Consider the following 17,626-nt stretch of genomic DNA (forward strand, 5'->3'; position numbering starts at 1 on the left):
GAGGTAAGAGGCAGGAAAGATAAAATGTTGCAAATGGGGGTGGCAAAATCATACAGCAAGAACAATGGGAGATGGGGTCATAGTTTGAAATTGTTGAACTCAATGTTGAGTCCTAAAGGCTGTAAAGTGCCTAATCGAAAGATGAGGTGCTGTTCCTCGAGCTTACGCTGAGCTTCATTGGAACAATGTAAGAGGCCGAGGACAGAGAGATCAGAGTGGGAGTGAAGCGGCGAATTAAAGTGACAGGCAACCGGAAGCTCAGGGTCACCCTTACGGACTGAACGGAGGTGTTCCGCAAAGCAGTCACTCAATCTGCGTTTGGTCTCCCCAATGTAGAGGAGACCGCATCGTGAGCAGTAAATACAGTATACTAAATTGCAAGAAGTACAAGTAAATCGCTGTTTCACCTGGAAGGGGTGTTTGGGGCCCTGGACAGTGGGAAGGGAGGAGGTAAAAGGGCAGGTGTTGCATCTCCTGCACTTGCACGGGAAGGTGCCGGGCGAAGGGGAAGGGCTGTTGGGGGTGATTGAGCAGTGGACCAAGGTGTCGCGGAGGGAGCGGTCCCTTCGGGATACTGAAAGGGGAGGTGAGGGGAAGATGCATTTGGTGGTGGGATCATGTTGGAGGTGGCGGAAATGGCGGAGGATGATTTGTTGAATGTGAAGGCTGGTGAGATGAAAGGTGAGGACAAGGGGAACCCTATCGTGGTTCTGGGAGGGAGGGGAAGGGATGAGAGCAGAAGTGCGGGAAATGGAACGGACACGGTCAAGGGCCGTGTCACCACAGTAGAGGGGAATCCTCGGTTGAGGAAAAAGGAAGACACGTCGGAAGCACTGGTATGGAAGGTGGCATCGTCGGAACAGACGCGGCGGAGATGGAGAAACTGGGAGAATGGAATAGAGTCCTTACAGGAAGCGGGGTGGGAGGAAGTGTAGTCCAGGTAGTTGTGGGCTTGTAGTGGATGTTTGTCATTAGCCGATCGCCAGAAATGGAGACAGAGAAGTCAAGGAAGGGAAAAGAAGAGTCCGAGATGGACCGTGTGAAGGTGAGGGAAGGGTGGAAAGTGAATGAACTTATCTAGTTCAGAGCGAGAGCAGGAAACGGCACCGATACAGTCATCGATGTACTGGAAAAAGAGGTGAGGGAGGGGACCCGAGTAGGACTGAAACAAAGAATGTTCCACGTATCCCATGAAAAGGCAGGCATAGCTAGGGCCCATGAGGGTTCCCATAGCAACACCTTTTAATTAGGAGGAAGTGAGTGGAGTCAAAGGAGAAGTTGTTCAATGTGAGAACAAGTTCAGCCAGGCGGAGGAGGGTGGTGGTGGATGGGGACTGGTTGGGCTTCTGTTCAAGGAAGAAGCGGAGTGCCCTCAGGCCGTCCTGGTGGGGGATGGCGGTGTAGAGGGATTGGACGTCCATAGTGAAAAGGAGATGGTTGGGGCCAGGAACTGATAAAGTGGCGGAGGGCATCGGAAGAGTCGCAAATGTAGGTGGGAAGAGACTGGACAAGGGGAGAAAAGATAGAGTCGAGATAGGAAGAGATAAGTTCCGTGGGGCAAGAACAGGCTGAAACGCAGGGTCTACCAGGGCAGTCCCGTTTGTGGATCTTGGGAAGGAGGTAGAAGCGCACACCACCCTTATCAGCAGGTTTAATGATAATGTTAGGGTTGGATCGGAGAGAATGGAGTGCTGCAAGTTCAGAGGGAGGCAGGTTGGAGTGAGAGAGGAGCAGAGAAATTGAGACGGCCGATGTCATAAGAAATAGGAGCAGGAGTAGGCCATTTGACCCTTCGAGCCTGCTCTGCCATTCAATAAGATCATGGCTGATCTTCTACCTCATCTCCACTCTCCTGCAATGTCCCCATACCCTTGATTCCCTTAATATCCAAAAATCTATCGAGCTCTGCCTTGAATATACTCGACGACTGAGCCTCCACAGCCCTCTGGGGTAGAGAATTCCAAAGATTCACCACCCTCTGAGTGAAGAAATTTCTCCTCATCTCAGTCCTAAATGGCTGACCCCTTATTCTGAGACTGTGACCCCTGGTCCTGGACTCCCCAGCCAGGGGAAACATCCTCCCTGCACCTACCCTGTAAAAAATTTTGTATGTTTCAATGAGATCACCTCTCATTCTTCTAAACTCCAGAGAATATAGGCCCAGTCTACTCAATCTCTCCTCATAGGACAATCCCCCCCATCCCAGGAATTTGCAATGAAAAGATCTAGAGAGGGTAAGAGGCCAGAGGGAAGGGTCCAGGTAGAAAGAGAATTCTGAAAGTGGGAGAAAGGGTCAGCCGTGCGGGGGGAAGACTCCTGGCCAAAGAAGTGGGCGCGAAGGCGGTGGAAAAGGAGCTCCGCATCGTGCCGAGCTCGAAATTAATTGAGATGGGGGCATAAGGGGATGAAGCTCAGGCCTTTGCTGAGGACTGATTGTTCGGGGTCAGAGAGGGGAAGGTCAGAGGGGATAGTGAAAACACGGCAGGGGTTGAGATTGGAAGAAGGGATGGGGTCAGAGGAAAGTGAAGGGGAAGAAGGTTCCGGAGGGGCGTCGGTGTCCAAGAGTTGATGAAGCTTGCGATCCTTGACATCAGAAAGGAAGAAAAAAAGTTTTTTGTTGAAGCGTCGGATGAGTCGAAGGATGAAATGGAACTGTGGACCCGGACAGCTTTGAGAAAGAGTGCGTCGGTGCTGCTGAAGAGAGGTCGAGCGTGTTCATGTGGCGGCGCATGGCGTTGAGCGTGGATCTCAAGATGCGGCGAGAGCAGTATTCTAATTGTACTGGACAACATAGTAGATTAAAACATTACCAATTTACTACTGGATCAATGTCAATGTTCCCTCTAGCTGCGCGTGTGCGTGGCCGAGCAGTTATCTGCAAGGTCCCATACAGGCCAATCGCAAGCTTTTGCATTGTAAGTACCGCGCATGCACAGAAATTTAAAGGGACCGCACATTGAAAGCAACAGGCCGCGCAGGACAAAGCGCAACTTACAAGGAACATTGATCAAGGTTGAAATCAACCCAGACAGATAGAATGAGCATATATTCTCATTCTCTTCTCTCTGGTGGCTGCTAATAATTCTGAATTGGAGGTTTCAATTCAGTTTTTATTCTACAGCAAAGCAAAGTTCTCCACAGTACACATCACAGTTGATGCATAAAGAAGAAACGGTATCAATATGTGAGACTGTTTCCGTGATGTTTCAATCAAATATAACCATTTTGCATGAGTGAAGGTCCTGCTTTGGTCCAATGGCCCCTCTGATGGTGTACGTTGTCACAATGTAAAAAAAACAAACAGCCAATTTTAGTTATTCTGGATTTGGTGCACACTGTTATAGGACACACGCAATTTGAGATGTGTAGGGGTTGAGTTGCAGTATTGTTCCACAATCAGTGACTTCGGGTGACCTGTTAAAGCTTGAGGTAAAGATCCTCTGCACCCAGTGTTGTTTTGCATACTTTACATAATTTTTGCAAAAAATTGTAATAGCATATTTTTAACTGAAAAATGCAAATATCTGGTATACAATTTTTTGATGGCAATGAGTTGAAGGCCTTTGTGACATCAGCAAATGCTTGATATTGATCATATAGTTGCTTTTTAGCATGATGAGATTCTGAATGATTCACTCCCTTGCTTGTAAATCCTATTTGACCCTGAGCTGTCACTCCTTACGGTAATATGCACAAAAGAAAAAGAGGATGGATTTTTTTTTTAACCTTTTTTTTTAGTGATCAGTAAACAGAATGTTTGTTTATGTATGGCATTCACTTCTTTTTTTGTTTTAAAGAGAGCTGCTAATATGATCCCAGCTCATGACAGTCCTCTTGCTGCTTTGGCATTTGATGCAAGTGGTACGAAACTGGCAACAGCCTCTGAAAAGGTAAGCCATTTGAGGTGGAGGTATAACATGTTTTGCATAGTAAGGTTTACTATCATTTGTTCACAATATAAATTGGAGATGGAAAAAAATTGTTATTTTTGGATAGGCTAAACATTCAACAACAGCTTGTATTTATATAGCGCCTTTAACATAGTAAAACATCCCAAGGCACTTCACAGGAGCGTTATCAAACAAAATCTGACACCGAGCCACTTAAGGCGATATTAGGACAGTTGACCAAAAGCTTGGCCAAAGAAATAGGTTTTAAGGGTTGTCTTAAAGGAGGAGCGAGAGAGATACAGAGGCGGGGAGGGAATTCCAGAGCTTGGGGCCTAGTCAGCTGAAGGCATGGCCGCCAATGGTAGAGCGATGAAAATCGGGGATGCTCGAGGCCAGAATTGGAGGAATGCAGATATCTCTGAGGGTTGTAGGGTTCAAGAACAGAAAAGAAGTCACATACATACATACATAGGCAATGACGCATTGTTGTGTTGAGTAATTTCAGCTGATAAACTAGAAGCAAGACAGGTTATTCTAGTTATATCAGATTGTTGCAACTTTAAGTTATGCTGAATACTGTGCTACACTGAGTTTTCCATTGAACTAATTTGTTGTACCTGAACCCATCAAGAATCCCTTAAATCTATCCATGGGTGATTGGTTTCAAAGATCCCAATCATCACCCATCACCCCTGTGCTCGCTGATCTACATTGGCTCCCGGTTAAGCAATGCCTCAATTTTAAATTCTCATCTTTGTTTTAAAATCCCTCCATGGCCTCGCGCCCCCCCCCCCCCCCCTATCTCTGTAATCTCCTACAGCCCCACAACCCTCAGATATCTGCACTCCTCTAATTCTGGTCTCTTGAGCATCCTCGATCTCAATCGCTCCACCACTGGTGGCCGTGCCTGCAGCTGCCTAGGCCCTAAGCTCTGGAATTCCCTCCCTAAACCTCTCTGCCTCTCTACCTCTCTCTCCTTTTAAGACGCTCCAAGATTTTGGTCATCTGTCCTAATATCTCCTTATGTGGCTCGGTGTCAAATTTAGTTTTTTAATGCTCCTTGGGATGTTTTACTACGTTAAAGCTGCTATATAAATACAAGCTGTTACCTGTATTTTTTTAAAGTAGCTAATGAGATTTAAGACCTCTGGACATTCACCAATTCTAATCGATGACATTGTTGTGTATTTCTAACTAAGTGGGTGGCTTCCTAGGCCATTTCAGAGGGCAGTAAGAGTGAACCACATAGAATTTTATAAGTTACTAACAAACATACTAACAGGACTAGACAGACTAGATGCAGGAAGGATGTTCCCGATGGCGGGGGAGTCCAGAACCAGGGGTCACAGTCTAAGGGTAAGGGGTAAGCCATTTAGGATTGAGATGAGGAATTTCTTCACCCAGAGAGTGGTGAACCTGTGGAATTCTCTACCACAGAAGGCAGTTGAAGCCAATTCATTAAATATATTCAAGAAGGCGTTGGATATATTTCTTAAGGCTAAAGGGATCAAGGGAAATGGAGAAGGCAGGGACAGGGTACTGAATTTGGATGATCAGCCATGATCTCATTAAATGGCGGAGCAGGCTCGAGGGACCGAATGGCCTACTCCTGCTCCTATCCTATCTTCTATGTTTTCTTCTATGGGTCTGGAGTTGTACGTAGGCCAGACTGGGTAGGCTGGCTGGTTCTCATCCCTAAAAATTCACTACTACTGCTTCAAGGTGTGTGGGAATGGCCCAGTGTGACTGGCCTACCAGTGTACTTTCCTTCCCTGTGGAGAAGCACCTTGCCTGTGGCAGCTTCACTAAGACCAGAAAGTTGCCATATAGAATATAGTAGTTGTATACACATAGGTTACCACTCTGGTGCAAAGCATTGCTGCACCAGTCTGCTGTCAACCACCTTGTATTCATACTGTTGATAAAGTCTTTGCTCTATGTAAGAGAGGATATTTGCCTTCATTAAATAGTATTTTGCACTCCATCTTCTAAACAATCCTGGATTTCTTTTGTTGTAAATATATGTTTATATATGACTGACAGTAATCATTTCTTTACTGAATCAGTTTTGCTTAGTGTAACTTTTTTGCTTGCTTGCTTCTTTTGCTGATTCTGTTTCTGCAGGGAACAGTAATCCGAGTGTTCTCCATTCCAGAGGGACAGAAACTCTTTGAATTCCGAAGGGGGGTTAAGAGGTAAGAAAATAGGGCAAAGTTAAGCTTGACGGTTATGTGTACGCTATTAACAGTAGCATGGTAAACAGTAGTCACCGTGGCTTTAGAAGGATACGATCCGGTCTGACAAACCTGTTCGACTTCTCTAAGGAACTAACAACCCAAGTCAACTGTGGGGAAACTCTAGACTTCCAAAAGGCATTTGTCAAAGTTCCACATAAACAGCTACAAATTAAGCTCAAGGCTGCAGGGATTCATGGTAAATATTGTAAATGGATAAGAGACTGGCTGAATGGTTGCTTGTTAAAGGAATGATGTTGGGTTGGGAGGAGGGAGTTGTGAGCTGGGTGCTTAGTGTTTGGGGCCACTACTGTTTCTATGTTACACCAGTGACTTGGATTCAGAAACCCAGTGCAATTTAGTAAAATTTGCAATTGATACCAAATTAGAGGGGCAGTGCAATCGAGGAAGGAAGCTTAAGTTACTGACTGAGTTGGACAAAATATGTGGGTGGGCAGAACAATGGCAGATGAAATTTAATGTTGATCTGTGTAAAGTATTGCACATAGGAAGGAAAGTGGGTGATGAAGGTACTCCATGAATGGTATTGAAATAGCTAAAGAAGATGGTTTGTAAACTACAGAGCTCTGGTCACACCACACCTTGAACATTGTGTCCAGTTCAGGTCACCGAGGCTCAGAGGCAATATTCAAGTGCTGGAGGCAGAGAAGAGTCACAAGACTGATCCCTAGTAAAGAAAGACTTGCATTTATATAGCGCCTTTCACGACCTCGGGATGTCCCAAAGCGCTTTACAGCCAATGAAGTACTTTTCTGAAGTGTGGTCACTGTTGTAATGTAGGAGGATAAGTTATGAAGAAAATCTGAAGAAATGTGAGCTTTTTAACCGAGAAGGAAGGCTTATGGAAAGTGACCGTAGGTTTTTAAGATTGTAAAACAAATGGAGAAGGTAAATCTGGAATGTTACTAAGTTAAATTGAGAGAGCAGGACAAGGGGACACAGGTTCAAACTAGTCAAAAGTATATTTAAGACTGCTATCTGGGGTACTATTGCATTAGGGTCACACAATGTTAATTAACACATGGCATGGACTTCCAGTCAAATTCTGTGCTATTTTGGTAGAAAAGTAGCAGAGAGGAATTCAGTACGTTAAATATGTTAAGTGTTTGTATCATAGGATGGTTGACATTAATTTCCAGCCTCCAGTGAGTTTGATGAGCAGGTTCTTGTTTCCTCAATGTTACTTGTTTCTTGTCATTTAGGTGTGTGAGTATCTGTTCACTAGCATTCAGTATGGATGGAATGTTCCTGTCTGCATCCAGTAACACAGAGACGGTACATATCTTCAAACTGGAGACACAAAAAGAAAAGTAGGTAAACATGGAAATAATTGTCAATAGATTAAATTGACTGACCAGCCTCATGAGTAATGTTCTCGTTAAGCTGCTCAGCGATCTGGAGGTCCCGCGCAGGCCGCTCAACGGCTTTACAATTGAATAAACCGCGCATGTGCGAGAAATTGAATAGGCCGCACAGCCCATTAAAGGGGCCGCGCACCCAAAAAAAGTTAGCGGGAACATTGCTCCGGAGTGGAAAAATTCTCCCTAATGCGCCATCAGAACAGCAGTGTTGTGTTTATCATGACTACTTTGAAACACTTTTTCCAGAATATGCTATGTAAGTGATCATTAATTTACGTATCCTGCTGTGGTACACATCCAGTTTGTCACACTTCCTGTGTGATGATTTTTAATGCCTGGGTATTACTTTTAACTGTAAGGTATGTGTACTTATGCAGACTTCCCTGCCAGTAGAGGGAGAAAATCAGGGGGCTTGTCACCAGTTGCGGAACATGCTCGAGAGGCTGAATGGTCTACTCCTGTTCCTGTGTTCCATTACTGTGGTACACCTTCCAGTAATTGACTTGGAAATGGCTCTGGGCTCAGGTTGCCTAACTGCCTCATTCAGTCAATAAATGCTGAATGATGTGGGATGGGAAATATGTTTAATAAAAAAAAAAAAGTTGTTGTGGAATTTCAAAAAAAATCTATTCAGCACCACCCACTCACCCCCCCCCCCCCCCGCCTCTGAAAAGGGGGGGTGGGTGGGTGGTGGGAGGAGGAGAACTGGTCACATCCTGTTTGTTTATATACACCTCTCTTTGTTCAGACCACAGGAGGAGCCAACCACATGGACTGGTTACTTTGGGAAGGTGCTCATGGCTTCCACTAGTTATCTGCCTTCCCAGGTCACCGAGATGTTCAACCAGGGCAGGGCATTCGCGACAGTCCGACTGCCCTTCTCTGGGCACAGAAATATCTGTGCATTGGCAACGTAAGTATAACATGTTGTTAAACATTAGACACAATGGTAAGGCTGGAAGAATGCAGTCTTGGACCTCGTTCAAAAACATACGAAGTGCACAGACGTTATAGACTGTTAAACCGAGAATTTAAATAGCTTAGAGATGTTAATGGTATAAAATACATTGGCTAGACAGTAAGTTATGCTTGTTCAATATTACAGTCTGATCAAGGAGTTGCCACTCTTAGTACAATGTTTGTTGCTTGTTGGTCTGGGATAGTGAAACAAGAAAATCAAGAAATAAACAGTGGAAAGAATTGAGCAGAAGAAAAGAAACCAAAAAACAATCTGAAAGGAAGAAATGGGACATTAGGAAGGATATACGTGCCTTGGAGGGAGTGCAACGAAGGTTCACCAGACTGGTTCCTGGGATGGGGGGATTATCCTATGAGGAGAGATTGAGTAGACTAGGCCTATTTTCTCTAGAGTTTAGAAGAATGAGAGGTGGTCTCATTGAAGCATACAAGGGGCTTGACAGCGTAGATACTGGGAGGATGTGTTCCCCTGGTTGGAGAGCCTAGAACCCGGGGTCATCATCTCGGAATAAGGGCTCGGCCAATTAAGAGTGAGATGAGGAGAAATCTCTTCACTCAAAGGGTTGTGAAACTTTGGAATTCTCTACCCCAAAGGGCTGTGGATGCTGAGTTATTGACTATATTCAAGACAGATCGATAGATTTTTGGATACTAAGGTAATCGAGGGATTTTGGGATAGGGCGGGTAAGTGGAGTTTAGGTAGAAGATCAGCCATGATCTTATGGAATGGCGGAGCAGGTACGAGGGGCCGAATGGCCAACTATTGCTCCTATTTCTTATGTTCTTATTAGGAAGGATTGGAGAAGCCAGGAATAGAAAGAAGTGTGAGAAAGAAATCAGAGAGGATAAATAAGGAAAGATGAGCTACATTTTTATTTAAACAAATGTAAAGCAGTGAAAGTTGTTATAAATTCTTCACTTCCCCAGGAAGCAGGAGAAGAAGAAAAAAACACTCCTATCTTAATTTGGCATTTGGTTCCGTTCCAGAATTCAGAAGATTCCTCGGCTATTGGTAGCAGCGGCAGACGGTTATCTCTACATGTATAACTTGGACCCACAGGAAGGGGGCGAGTGCACACTAATGAAACAGCACAAGTAAGCAACACGATACCAGCCTGCTGGAAGTACACTCCAGAGATAGCTGCATGAAATGATTATTTGAAACTCTTAGCCGTAAGATGAAACCTAATGTTCTGAACTCATGTTTGTGTGATTGACTGACTGAGAGTGTGGAGAGACCCTAATAACTGAGGCAACAAATAGATCTACCTTGTTTTTAAAAAAAAAAAAAATGATGTATTGCAACTGCATTTCAGATTCAGTAAAAATAATAATTTACCACACTTCTCGCATTATAAGACTGAGACCAACTTCCTTGGCATAACTGCACTCTAGAGACCGGTAAACGTGTAGAAGCTGAACTTCCATTGTTCAGCAGAATGCAGCTCTATTTTTGCATCTGCCATATAGTGCCTGTTCAAACTGACTCACCAACATGCTGTATGTAACGTAAATGAAATCGCTGTACAAAAATTACAGCGTTGACAATGAAACAGAAAAGAGACCTTTGGAGAAATGAATCACTGGTGCATGATTGGGAGACTTGGGCAATCTTCTTCAAGCCATTGATTTGATATTTTTTTGGGAGGGCCTGAATATCTTGCTTAATTTTTTGGCTGCGTTTAGTGATACTTTTTCCCCATACACATTGTCATTTCCCCAATGTTGTTGAGCAACTGTCTTCAGTAGGAAACTCAGTAGAAATTGTTGGCTATTTTACGCTAGAAGCAGTTTGAATTGTGTTAGTATATGCCCCTTTTATGAAGTAAAATCAACTTTTATTGTACAAGGATTAGAATGATTATAAATAAAAACAGAAAATGCTGGAAGTACTCAGCCGGTCAGGCAGCATCTGTGGAGAGCGAAACAAAGTTAACGTTTCAGGTTGGCGATTTAAGGTAATCGACCTGAGATGTTGCCTGACCTGCTGAGTATTTCCAGCATCCGCAGTATTTTGCCTTTGTATTGGAATGATTAAAAGTCACAGGAAATAACATGCTAGTTCTCTAGAAATACTACCTTGCCCACATCTTCGATTGTTTAATACACAGATGTAATCTCATTCATATAGAAATGTACAAGTTCTACGTACTGCGGATAATATGTTTACTTTTGGTTGTGTTGTGGTTTAATGCCTCAGCCCCTCCCTGAGTTTTTAAGTGTTGACTGGGCAAACACATCTGAGTATATTAACTGTATTGTTATTGGGAGTGATTTTGTAGATCTATTGCTGTGTGACTTTCCATCAAAAATAATTAGATATGGAGAGCTTTAATCTGGGTAGAACGGGTCTTTCCAGTCAGCCTTTGGATAAACAATCCAAATGTACAATTGTACTATTCAGACGCAAGAATACTTGCCAAATGTGTTTCGCATCGAAACAGTTCCACTCTCTTAATGTGCTGTATTTAAAAGACTTGGGTAGATTTTTATCTTCACTACCTGGGCTGTAAACTGGCGGATTGGGTTGTCTGCTCTTTATAAAGCCCGCCTGATTTTCATCCAATTGGTTTCACCTGGGATGAAAATCAGGCAGGTTGTATAAATAATGGGTAATCCCCCCGGCAGATTACTGCCCCGGCAGTGCAGACGGAAATCTACCCCAGTATGGGTAACATTATAGACGTGCTATTGACTGTTCAGTAGGTAGAACTGTTCTCCCCGGATTTTTACAACTGCTTTATTCACCGACCAATACTGACAAAATCCTCATTAATTATAGTTCAAGCTACTAATCAGTTTGTACCAGTTAACTTGTGGGCGGAAGTGGAAGTATACTGCAAGTTTCGAACTGACACACTCATAATGAAATACATCCGCAGGTGAATCGGTACCAAATACATTTGTTGATGCAGCATTATTAATGAGCCCCTTCTGGTCGGGGAGCAGGTCTCCCACACTGGAAAACCTGCACTGTTTGCATTGATAGTATGCTGGTACCTAAAACAAGAAATGGGGGCACATCTCAATTTACAAAAAAGCAATTTAGAAAGTGTAGCGTCGATGATGAATTGGGGAAGAGATGAGAGGAAGAACATAAATAGATGAGAATCGAGCGCAAACGGGTGTGATTTTAATACTTTTTCTTTTGAGTTTTAAAGGTTTTAATTGAAATATGTTTGGACAGTTTCAGTTTGGTTGTGAATCTGCAACAAAAACTGGGCATTTCACACAGGTTAGAGTTTCTCCTGAGGTTGGGACTAATGCACACTGGTTTGTGGAAAGTGTTTCCATCCGAGTTGGCACATAATCCTAAAAGTTAAAAAGGCAAATATCCATATGTGAAGATTAAAAATCAAATTTTCTGTTCCCACTGCCTCTGACCAACAGTTTTAAAACCGTTATAAATCACTGGTTAGGCCTCAGCTGGAGTATTGTGTCCAATTCTGGGAACAACACTTTCGGAAGGATTTCCAGGCCTTGGAGAGGATGCAAAGGGGATTTACTAGAATGGTTCCAGGGATGAGGGACTTCAGTTCTGTAGAGAGACTAGAGCAGCTGGGATTGTTGTCCTTGGAGCAGAGAAGGTTAAAGGAAGATTTACTAGAGGTATTCAAAATTATGAAGGGTTTTGATAGAGTAAATAAGGAGAAACTGTTTCCACTGGCAGAGGGTCGGTAACCGGAGGCCACAGATTTAGGTAATTGGCAAAAGAACCAGAGGGGAGATGAGGTGACTTTTTTATGCAGCGAGTTACGATGATCTGGACTGCACTGCCTTGAAAGGATGGTGGAAGCAGATTCAATAGTAACTTTCAAAAGGTGATTGGATGAATACTTGAAAGGAAAAAATTGCAGAGTTATGGGGCAAGAGCAGAGGAGTGGGACTAATTGGAGAGCTCTTTCAAAGAGCCGGCACAGGCATGATGGGCCGAATGGCCACCTTCTGTGCTATATGATTCTGTAATGAAACACCGGAAGTAAGGAAAGACTGGGAGATGGTCAGTCAGTGCATTGATACTTGCCTTCTTAAATGGCAAAGAAATAATTTAATAAAATCACAATGGCCTTTGCTGGATTCAATATTCTCTCCTATTCTGCTCCTGCCCTCTTTTCCCTCCCCCTCCCAAAATTCATTGTGCACACTATACTCTCCAGATTGCTTTTACAGGAGTTTTAATCAGGTTGCAAATTAAAATCTGCTTCCCTACTATTGATGCATGCAATTGTGGGCTGGGGGGTCTCCGAATCATTAATACTAGTACCATAACATTTCCTTTCAGTCCAGTGATTCAGATTAATACTGGCGCATTTCTAACGCAATGTAGGGGAATTGATTTTCGCATTACATTCTTTAAAATACTTTTTTTTGATGTCTCTTGTCTCTTTCCTTGCAGGCTAGATGGTAGTGTGGAGCCAGCCAATGAAATTCTGGAGCCTTCACCGCACGATCGGCCGTTGGTGTCTCAGACGTATAGTTCGCCTGCTGCCAAAGTTACTTATACCCCGTCGTCGCCAACACGACACGGTAAGGAGCCGCAGCAATCGTACACTCATATTTACTGCAATTAATTATCGGTTCATAGATACCTTTTTAAGGGAAAGCTAGATATGTACATGAGGGAGAAAGGAATAGAACGATATGGTGATATAGGGTGGGAGGAGGCTTGTGTGGAGCATGGACCAATTGCTGCTGAAAGACCTGTTTGTGCTGTACATTTTATGTTTTTCTATGAGTCGCTCCAAATGCACCATTTAATTGGAGGAGCAAAAATTCTCGTTCTCGGTCTATGCAGATTGTATTACTTTATAAATTCAGAGACCTATTGGGACGGAACAGACGAGTGGAAAAGAGTGAGACTGTATTTACTGTAAGCTATTCTAGTGACTGGAATCTACATTAACTGTTTCTTGGTTTATTTGTGCACTAATCTTAATTGTTAAAAACTAAAGCCATAGTAACTTTCATCAATAATTCCATTGATATGTCAAGAGGACATGAATGGTGACCAGTGTCTGCATTTCATTGTGATTTTGATCTTGAGAATTTGATTGTAGCTGGGGTGTATTACACTGTCGTAAATGTTCTTTCAACTTCTACTTGAAACATTTTTGAGATCTTGATTTTTTTATGGGTTTTTATAGTTTACACTGTGCATTGCACTCATTTTGACTAGACTTACTCAATTCTATTATGGTCTGTTGGTGTGAATCATCATTGGTTCCATTGTACGTAATGAGAAACTTTACAGTTTAATAATATAGCCTGTTACAATCAGGACTAAGATTCCTCATGTTTCTGTGACCCTGGTGTATGATATGAAATTCACATGTAAATAAATGGCAGCTGTTTCAAGTGCAGTAGAACGCCAGCACTGCAAAAGCTCTGTTGTGTCGGCAGCAGAGAAGTTCCAGTTAGAGGATAACTAAGAGCATTTAAAAAAAAAAAACAAAGCATGTGGAATGGCAAAAGGCTATTTGACCAATTAACTCTGTTCCTTCTACAGACCGCGCATGACCCAGTCTATCCTGAAATCTGCCCAACCCATTTAATTTCCTGAGGAAATTCCGCCAGTGTCCCCCTGGACCCCTGATGATAACTAGGGAGTGAGCATCCAGAATATTAGATGGCTGTTCCAGGATATTCATAAGCCAGTGTAAAACCGGACAGTTGTGTGGAAGGTTCAAATGTATTGTTTGCAGTAATGGTGGACTCATGGTGCTGGTACCTTCAATACTAACTTGCTGGCAGTCCAGTATTGCTACTAATCTATTATTTAGTTTAATGCTGTGTGGATAAGTACCTGGCCCCAGCAATACTGGGCCTGATTGCATAGGTAAATGGCAGCTGTTTCAAGTCCAGTTTTATGATCGTATGACCCAGTACCTAACAAAAGCTCGGCAGTTCTGAATAGCAGGATCTTAAAAAGTGAGGCGGTGTCCTAATAGCAAGAAATGATATCCATTCTCCCAAGCTCTGATAGCTCAGGCCTTCCAGCTTATAAGACTGAAATGCCTTTGTCAATAGATAATGGCCCAGAAATTGGTGTCGGGGGCTTCCCGCGGGTGCAAGCCCCCGACCTACACTTACATAGTGCGCCGACAGTTGAAGCCTGGCCCTGCGTGGATTTCCTGTCAGTGGCCCGGTTCAGCTCCCGGCGCGCTGTGCTTGCGTGATCCAGCGGCGTAGTTAGTTCGATGAGCCAGCTGGGATCACGTGAGCACTGGGCAACCAATCGGAGGTTGCAAAAGTTCATTCATGAGTTTGATAGTAAGAACTGTCAAACTCATGAAAACTCCGGGCGCCCAAAACAGTACTTAAACTTCAAATAAAAGTTTTTTTAAAAATCCCACTAATTAAATGAACTATTAATAACTGTAAAAAACTAATTTAAACAATTATTCAAATTTTTGAAAAAAATAATTTTTAAAAAAAAATCGGGTCCAAAAATACACTTACCTTACTGTAAAGTCTTTAAAAGTAATAAACCTGTGGGAAAAAAATTCTAACTTTAATTAATAGACCACTTACCTTTTAAAACTAAGTACTTACGTCTGCTTTTTTCTCGCGCAAAAACTGGAGGCCTTATCGCACGGGCAACCCTGTATATAAAAAAAAAAGGGAATTTCAGCGCGCACGCGCAGACTCCTGCACACACGCGTTCCACCTCTGAACCCCTTGGTTCAGAGGAAAGGAAATGTCGGTTTTCCGCGCATGCGCTGTGCATGCTGAAAACCGGTACTTCCATCGGGCCCACGCGTGAGTACACGGTGCTTACTCACGCGTTGGGACCCGAATTACTGGGCCAGTATTGTCTATTGATGGAATTGATAGGGTAATCTAGAAGTCCTGCTGTAACTAGCAACTTAAGGAAGCGCCACAATCACTTTTTTAAAATCAAACTGTTGGGTGTAAGAGTCCTACATTAAATAAATTTGGTGAGTTTCAGCCCAGTTCCTAGTGAACTTGAGCCCACAGTACAAAACTGACCCTTGTTTGAACTTAAATTGGAAATCTCTGGTGTAGGAACCAAAGTCCTCTCTTTCTGTCACTAGTAGTCCAGTAGCTTCACTCGTACCTCGCAGGATTGTGCTGCTTCAGCAATGGGTGTTTCAAGAAGGGGTTTAAAATTGCACATGCACAAGTATTTATGCACATGTGTGTATTTACACACTTAAAACTAGATATATATGTTAACTTTAAATATCATTAGTACATGTATATAAGAAGGAACTGAAGGGCTTTAATAGTCAAGGTGGCAGCAGCCATGTGTTATGGGCTGCTTTTACTTTTGGTGCTGTTTCTACTTGCACAGGAAGTCGTGTTTGTACCTCCAGCTTTCAGGAAGAATGAAAAAAATTACAGTGGCTGAACAGTGTGTTTGCTACGTAATTGGGGAATTCTGGTGTGATGGAGTTGACTTAACATACACAGTGGAGGCGACTGGATCACTGAAACATCTTTTAATTAACTTTGGTGAAGACACCAGCAGTTAATCAGCTCCCTCAAACTGTCTGATTCAGTATCTCTTCCAACTCAATGTGTACTGCTTAATCATGATATGCACTTAAACATAATAGGTGGAACTTTGCAAAGCCCATTCCATCAGCAGGGCCTGCACAGTGTACAGCCTATCTGGAAAACTACATGTATTTTGCCTATGATTTTCCTCACATTAGGGTCAATGGACAGAAAATTGCTGATGGTGTGGGGCCTCCAAGTTGCTGTGGTCAAATGAAATGATTGGAACTTGTACTTTTCTATTACCTGTTCTGTGCAGCCTACCCAGAGGACCAAGGAGCAGTGGGCGGAGTTGACCCGGATGACGATTTGAATATTGGCACACTGCGATTGGACGAGGACAATGAGACTCCTCCCTTGATTCTTAAGAGCGAGTGACCTTTGACTTGTGAACTGGCACATGTTGGCAGAGAACACTTGCAAGTGACTGTATTGTGATGCTGCTACAGACTTTTATCATTGCAGGACAGAAAGTGAAGAAAAATATGAAAGGAAAATTTTAAAGAAAGATTGTAGCTGTAGCTTAATTCTATAATATTGGATACAAAATATATTGGTTTTTTTTTTCCCCCCCAGTGGCTTTTAATTCCTGTAAAGAATTAGAGTAAATGTCTTTTTTTTCCCTTTCTGGCCAAAACCTGCTGCCTGATGCAGCCCTGGAGCCTATTAGCTTTGCATGTATACATGTGCCAAGAGTTGAGAATTTAGAAGCCACTTTAATATTGCCAGTCTAGCTGTTTTCCCATTGACTTCTCCGCTAGTTACTGCATCCAAACGACAAGATTGTGGGACGTTTCTGTTCCTCTATCCTGGGATACAGGTTTCCAAAGAGTTGTATGGTAGCAACCCCACCACACCCTGATTTTTTTTTTCCTATAAATAAAACATTCTTTCTAGCCTCCTGTATTTGGATTTTCCTGAAAGTTTCTTTGTCGAGCTGCTCAAATCAGACTCTGTGGTGTGAAGTTGTGGTCCTTCAGATTTCATTTGGGGGGTAATTATGACTTTTTAAAAAAAAAATTGCTCCAAACAGGGACGGTTCATTGAGTGTGACACTAAGATTGAATCTTAACTTAATCCTAAGGGTTTAAATATTGAGTGAATATTTGTAATTTACTCTGAAAATAAAAGCTGGTATTCCACGTGTTTTTGAATCTTGTGATTACGACCGTTTCTTTTCCAGAGAAGTGATATTTAGGACACTACTACTCTCCTGCCTCCTCCTGACCCCCTTGCATTTCCGCAGGCACGTCCGCAATTGCTCGAATTGTGTCAGATGGGGGTGGGGTTGCTACTTAGTGCCTGCAAGGTTTTAGAACGCCTTGGCAATTTGATGATGTTTTTGAGTTTGTGTTTATTGTCCAAATGGTCAAACCTCAGCAAGCCAGTGTCCAGCCAGCACTGAAGTCCACTTGGGCCCTCTGATCGGCAAATAGTTTCAGAAATTCTTGCAGCGAGTGGCATGCTTGCAATAGGTGGCTCTTTATTTTGACAATTGCAGCAACAAAGAAGTAATCAAATGCTGGTTGTTAAAATTTGATAAATGGAAGGGACCATGGAATATTTCTATTTTGCAGCAGTAAGTTGAAAATTTGAGGGGTTTTCGTTTTATATGTAGTTC

The 17,626-nt window shown here is 43.0% G+C and overlaps 1 protein-coding gene across 2 annotated transcripts in view; it reads left to right on the forward strand.

The window, feature by feature from the left end:
* wipi2 (WD repeat domain, phosphoinositide interacting 2) overlaps window positions 1–17,159 on the forward strand; it is a 61,390-nt gene extending 44,231 nt beyond the window's left edge. For both annotated transcript variants that reach the window (XM_086000307.1, XM_086000308.1), the window contains 7 exons: window positions 3,798–3,890; window positions 6,015–6,085; window positions 7,348–7,455; window positions 8,255–8,419; window positions 9,472–9,579; window positions 12,881–13,011; window positions 16,265–17,159. In XM_086000307.1, the coding sequence (XP_085856433.1) occupies window positions 3,798–3,890; window positions 6,015–6,085; window positions 7,348–7,455; window positions 8,255–8,419; window positions 9,472–9,579; window positions 12,881–13,011; window positions 16,265–16,383 (795 nt within the window). In that variant the 3' untranslated portion in view covers window positions 16,384–17,159. The remainder of the gene's footprint in view (window positions 1–3,797; window positions 3,891–6,014; window positions 6,086–7,347; window positions 7,456–8,254; window positions 8,420–9,471; window positions 9,580–12,880; window positions 13,012–16,264) is intronic.
* Window positions 17,160–17,626: the final 467 nt, after the last annotated feature.

This window comes from Somniosus microcephalus, chromosome 11 (genome assembly GCF_052327205.1).
Source record: "Somniosus microcephalus isolate GS21.2 chromosome 11, FLI_Smic_1.0, whole genome shotgun sequence".
Classification (NCBI taxonomy): Eukaryota; Metazoa; Chordata; class Chondrichthyes; order Squaliformes; family Somniosidae; genus Somniosus; species Somniosus microcephalus.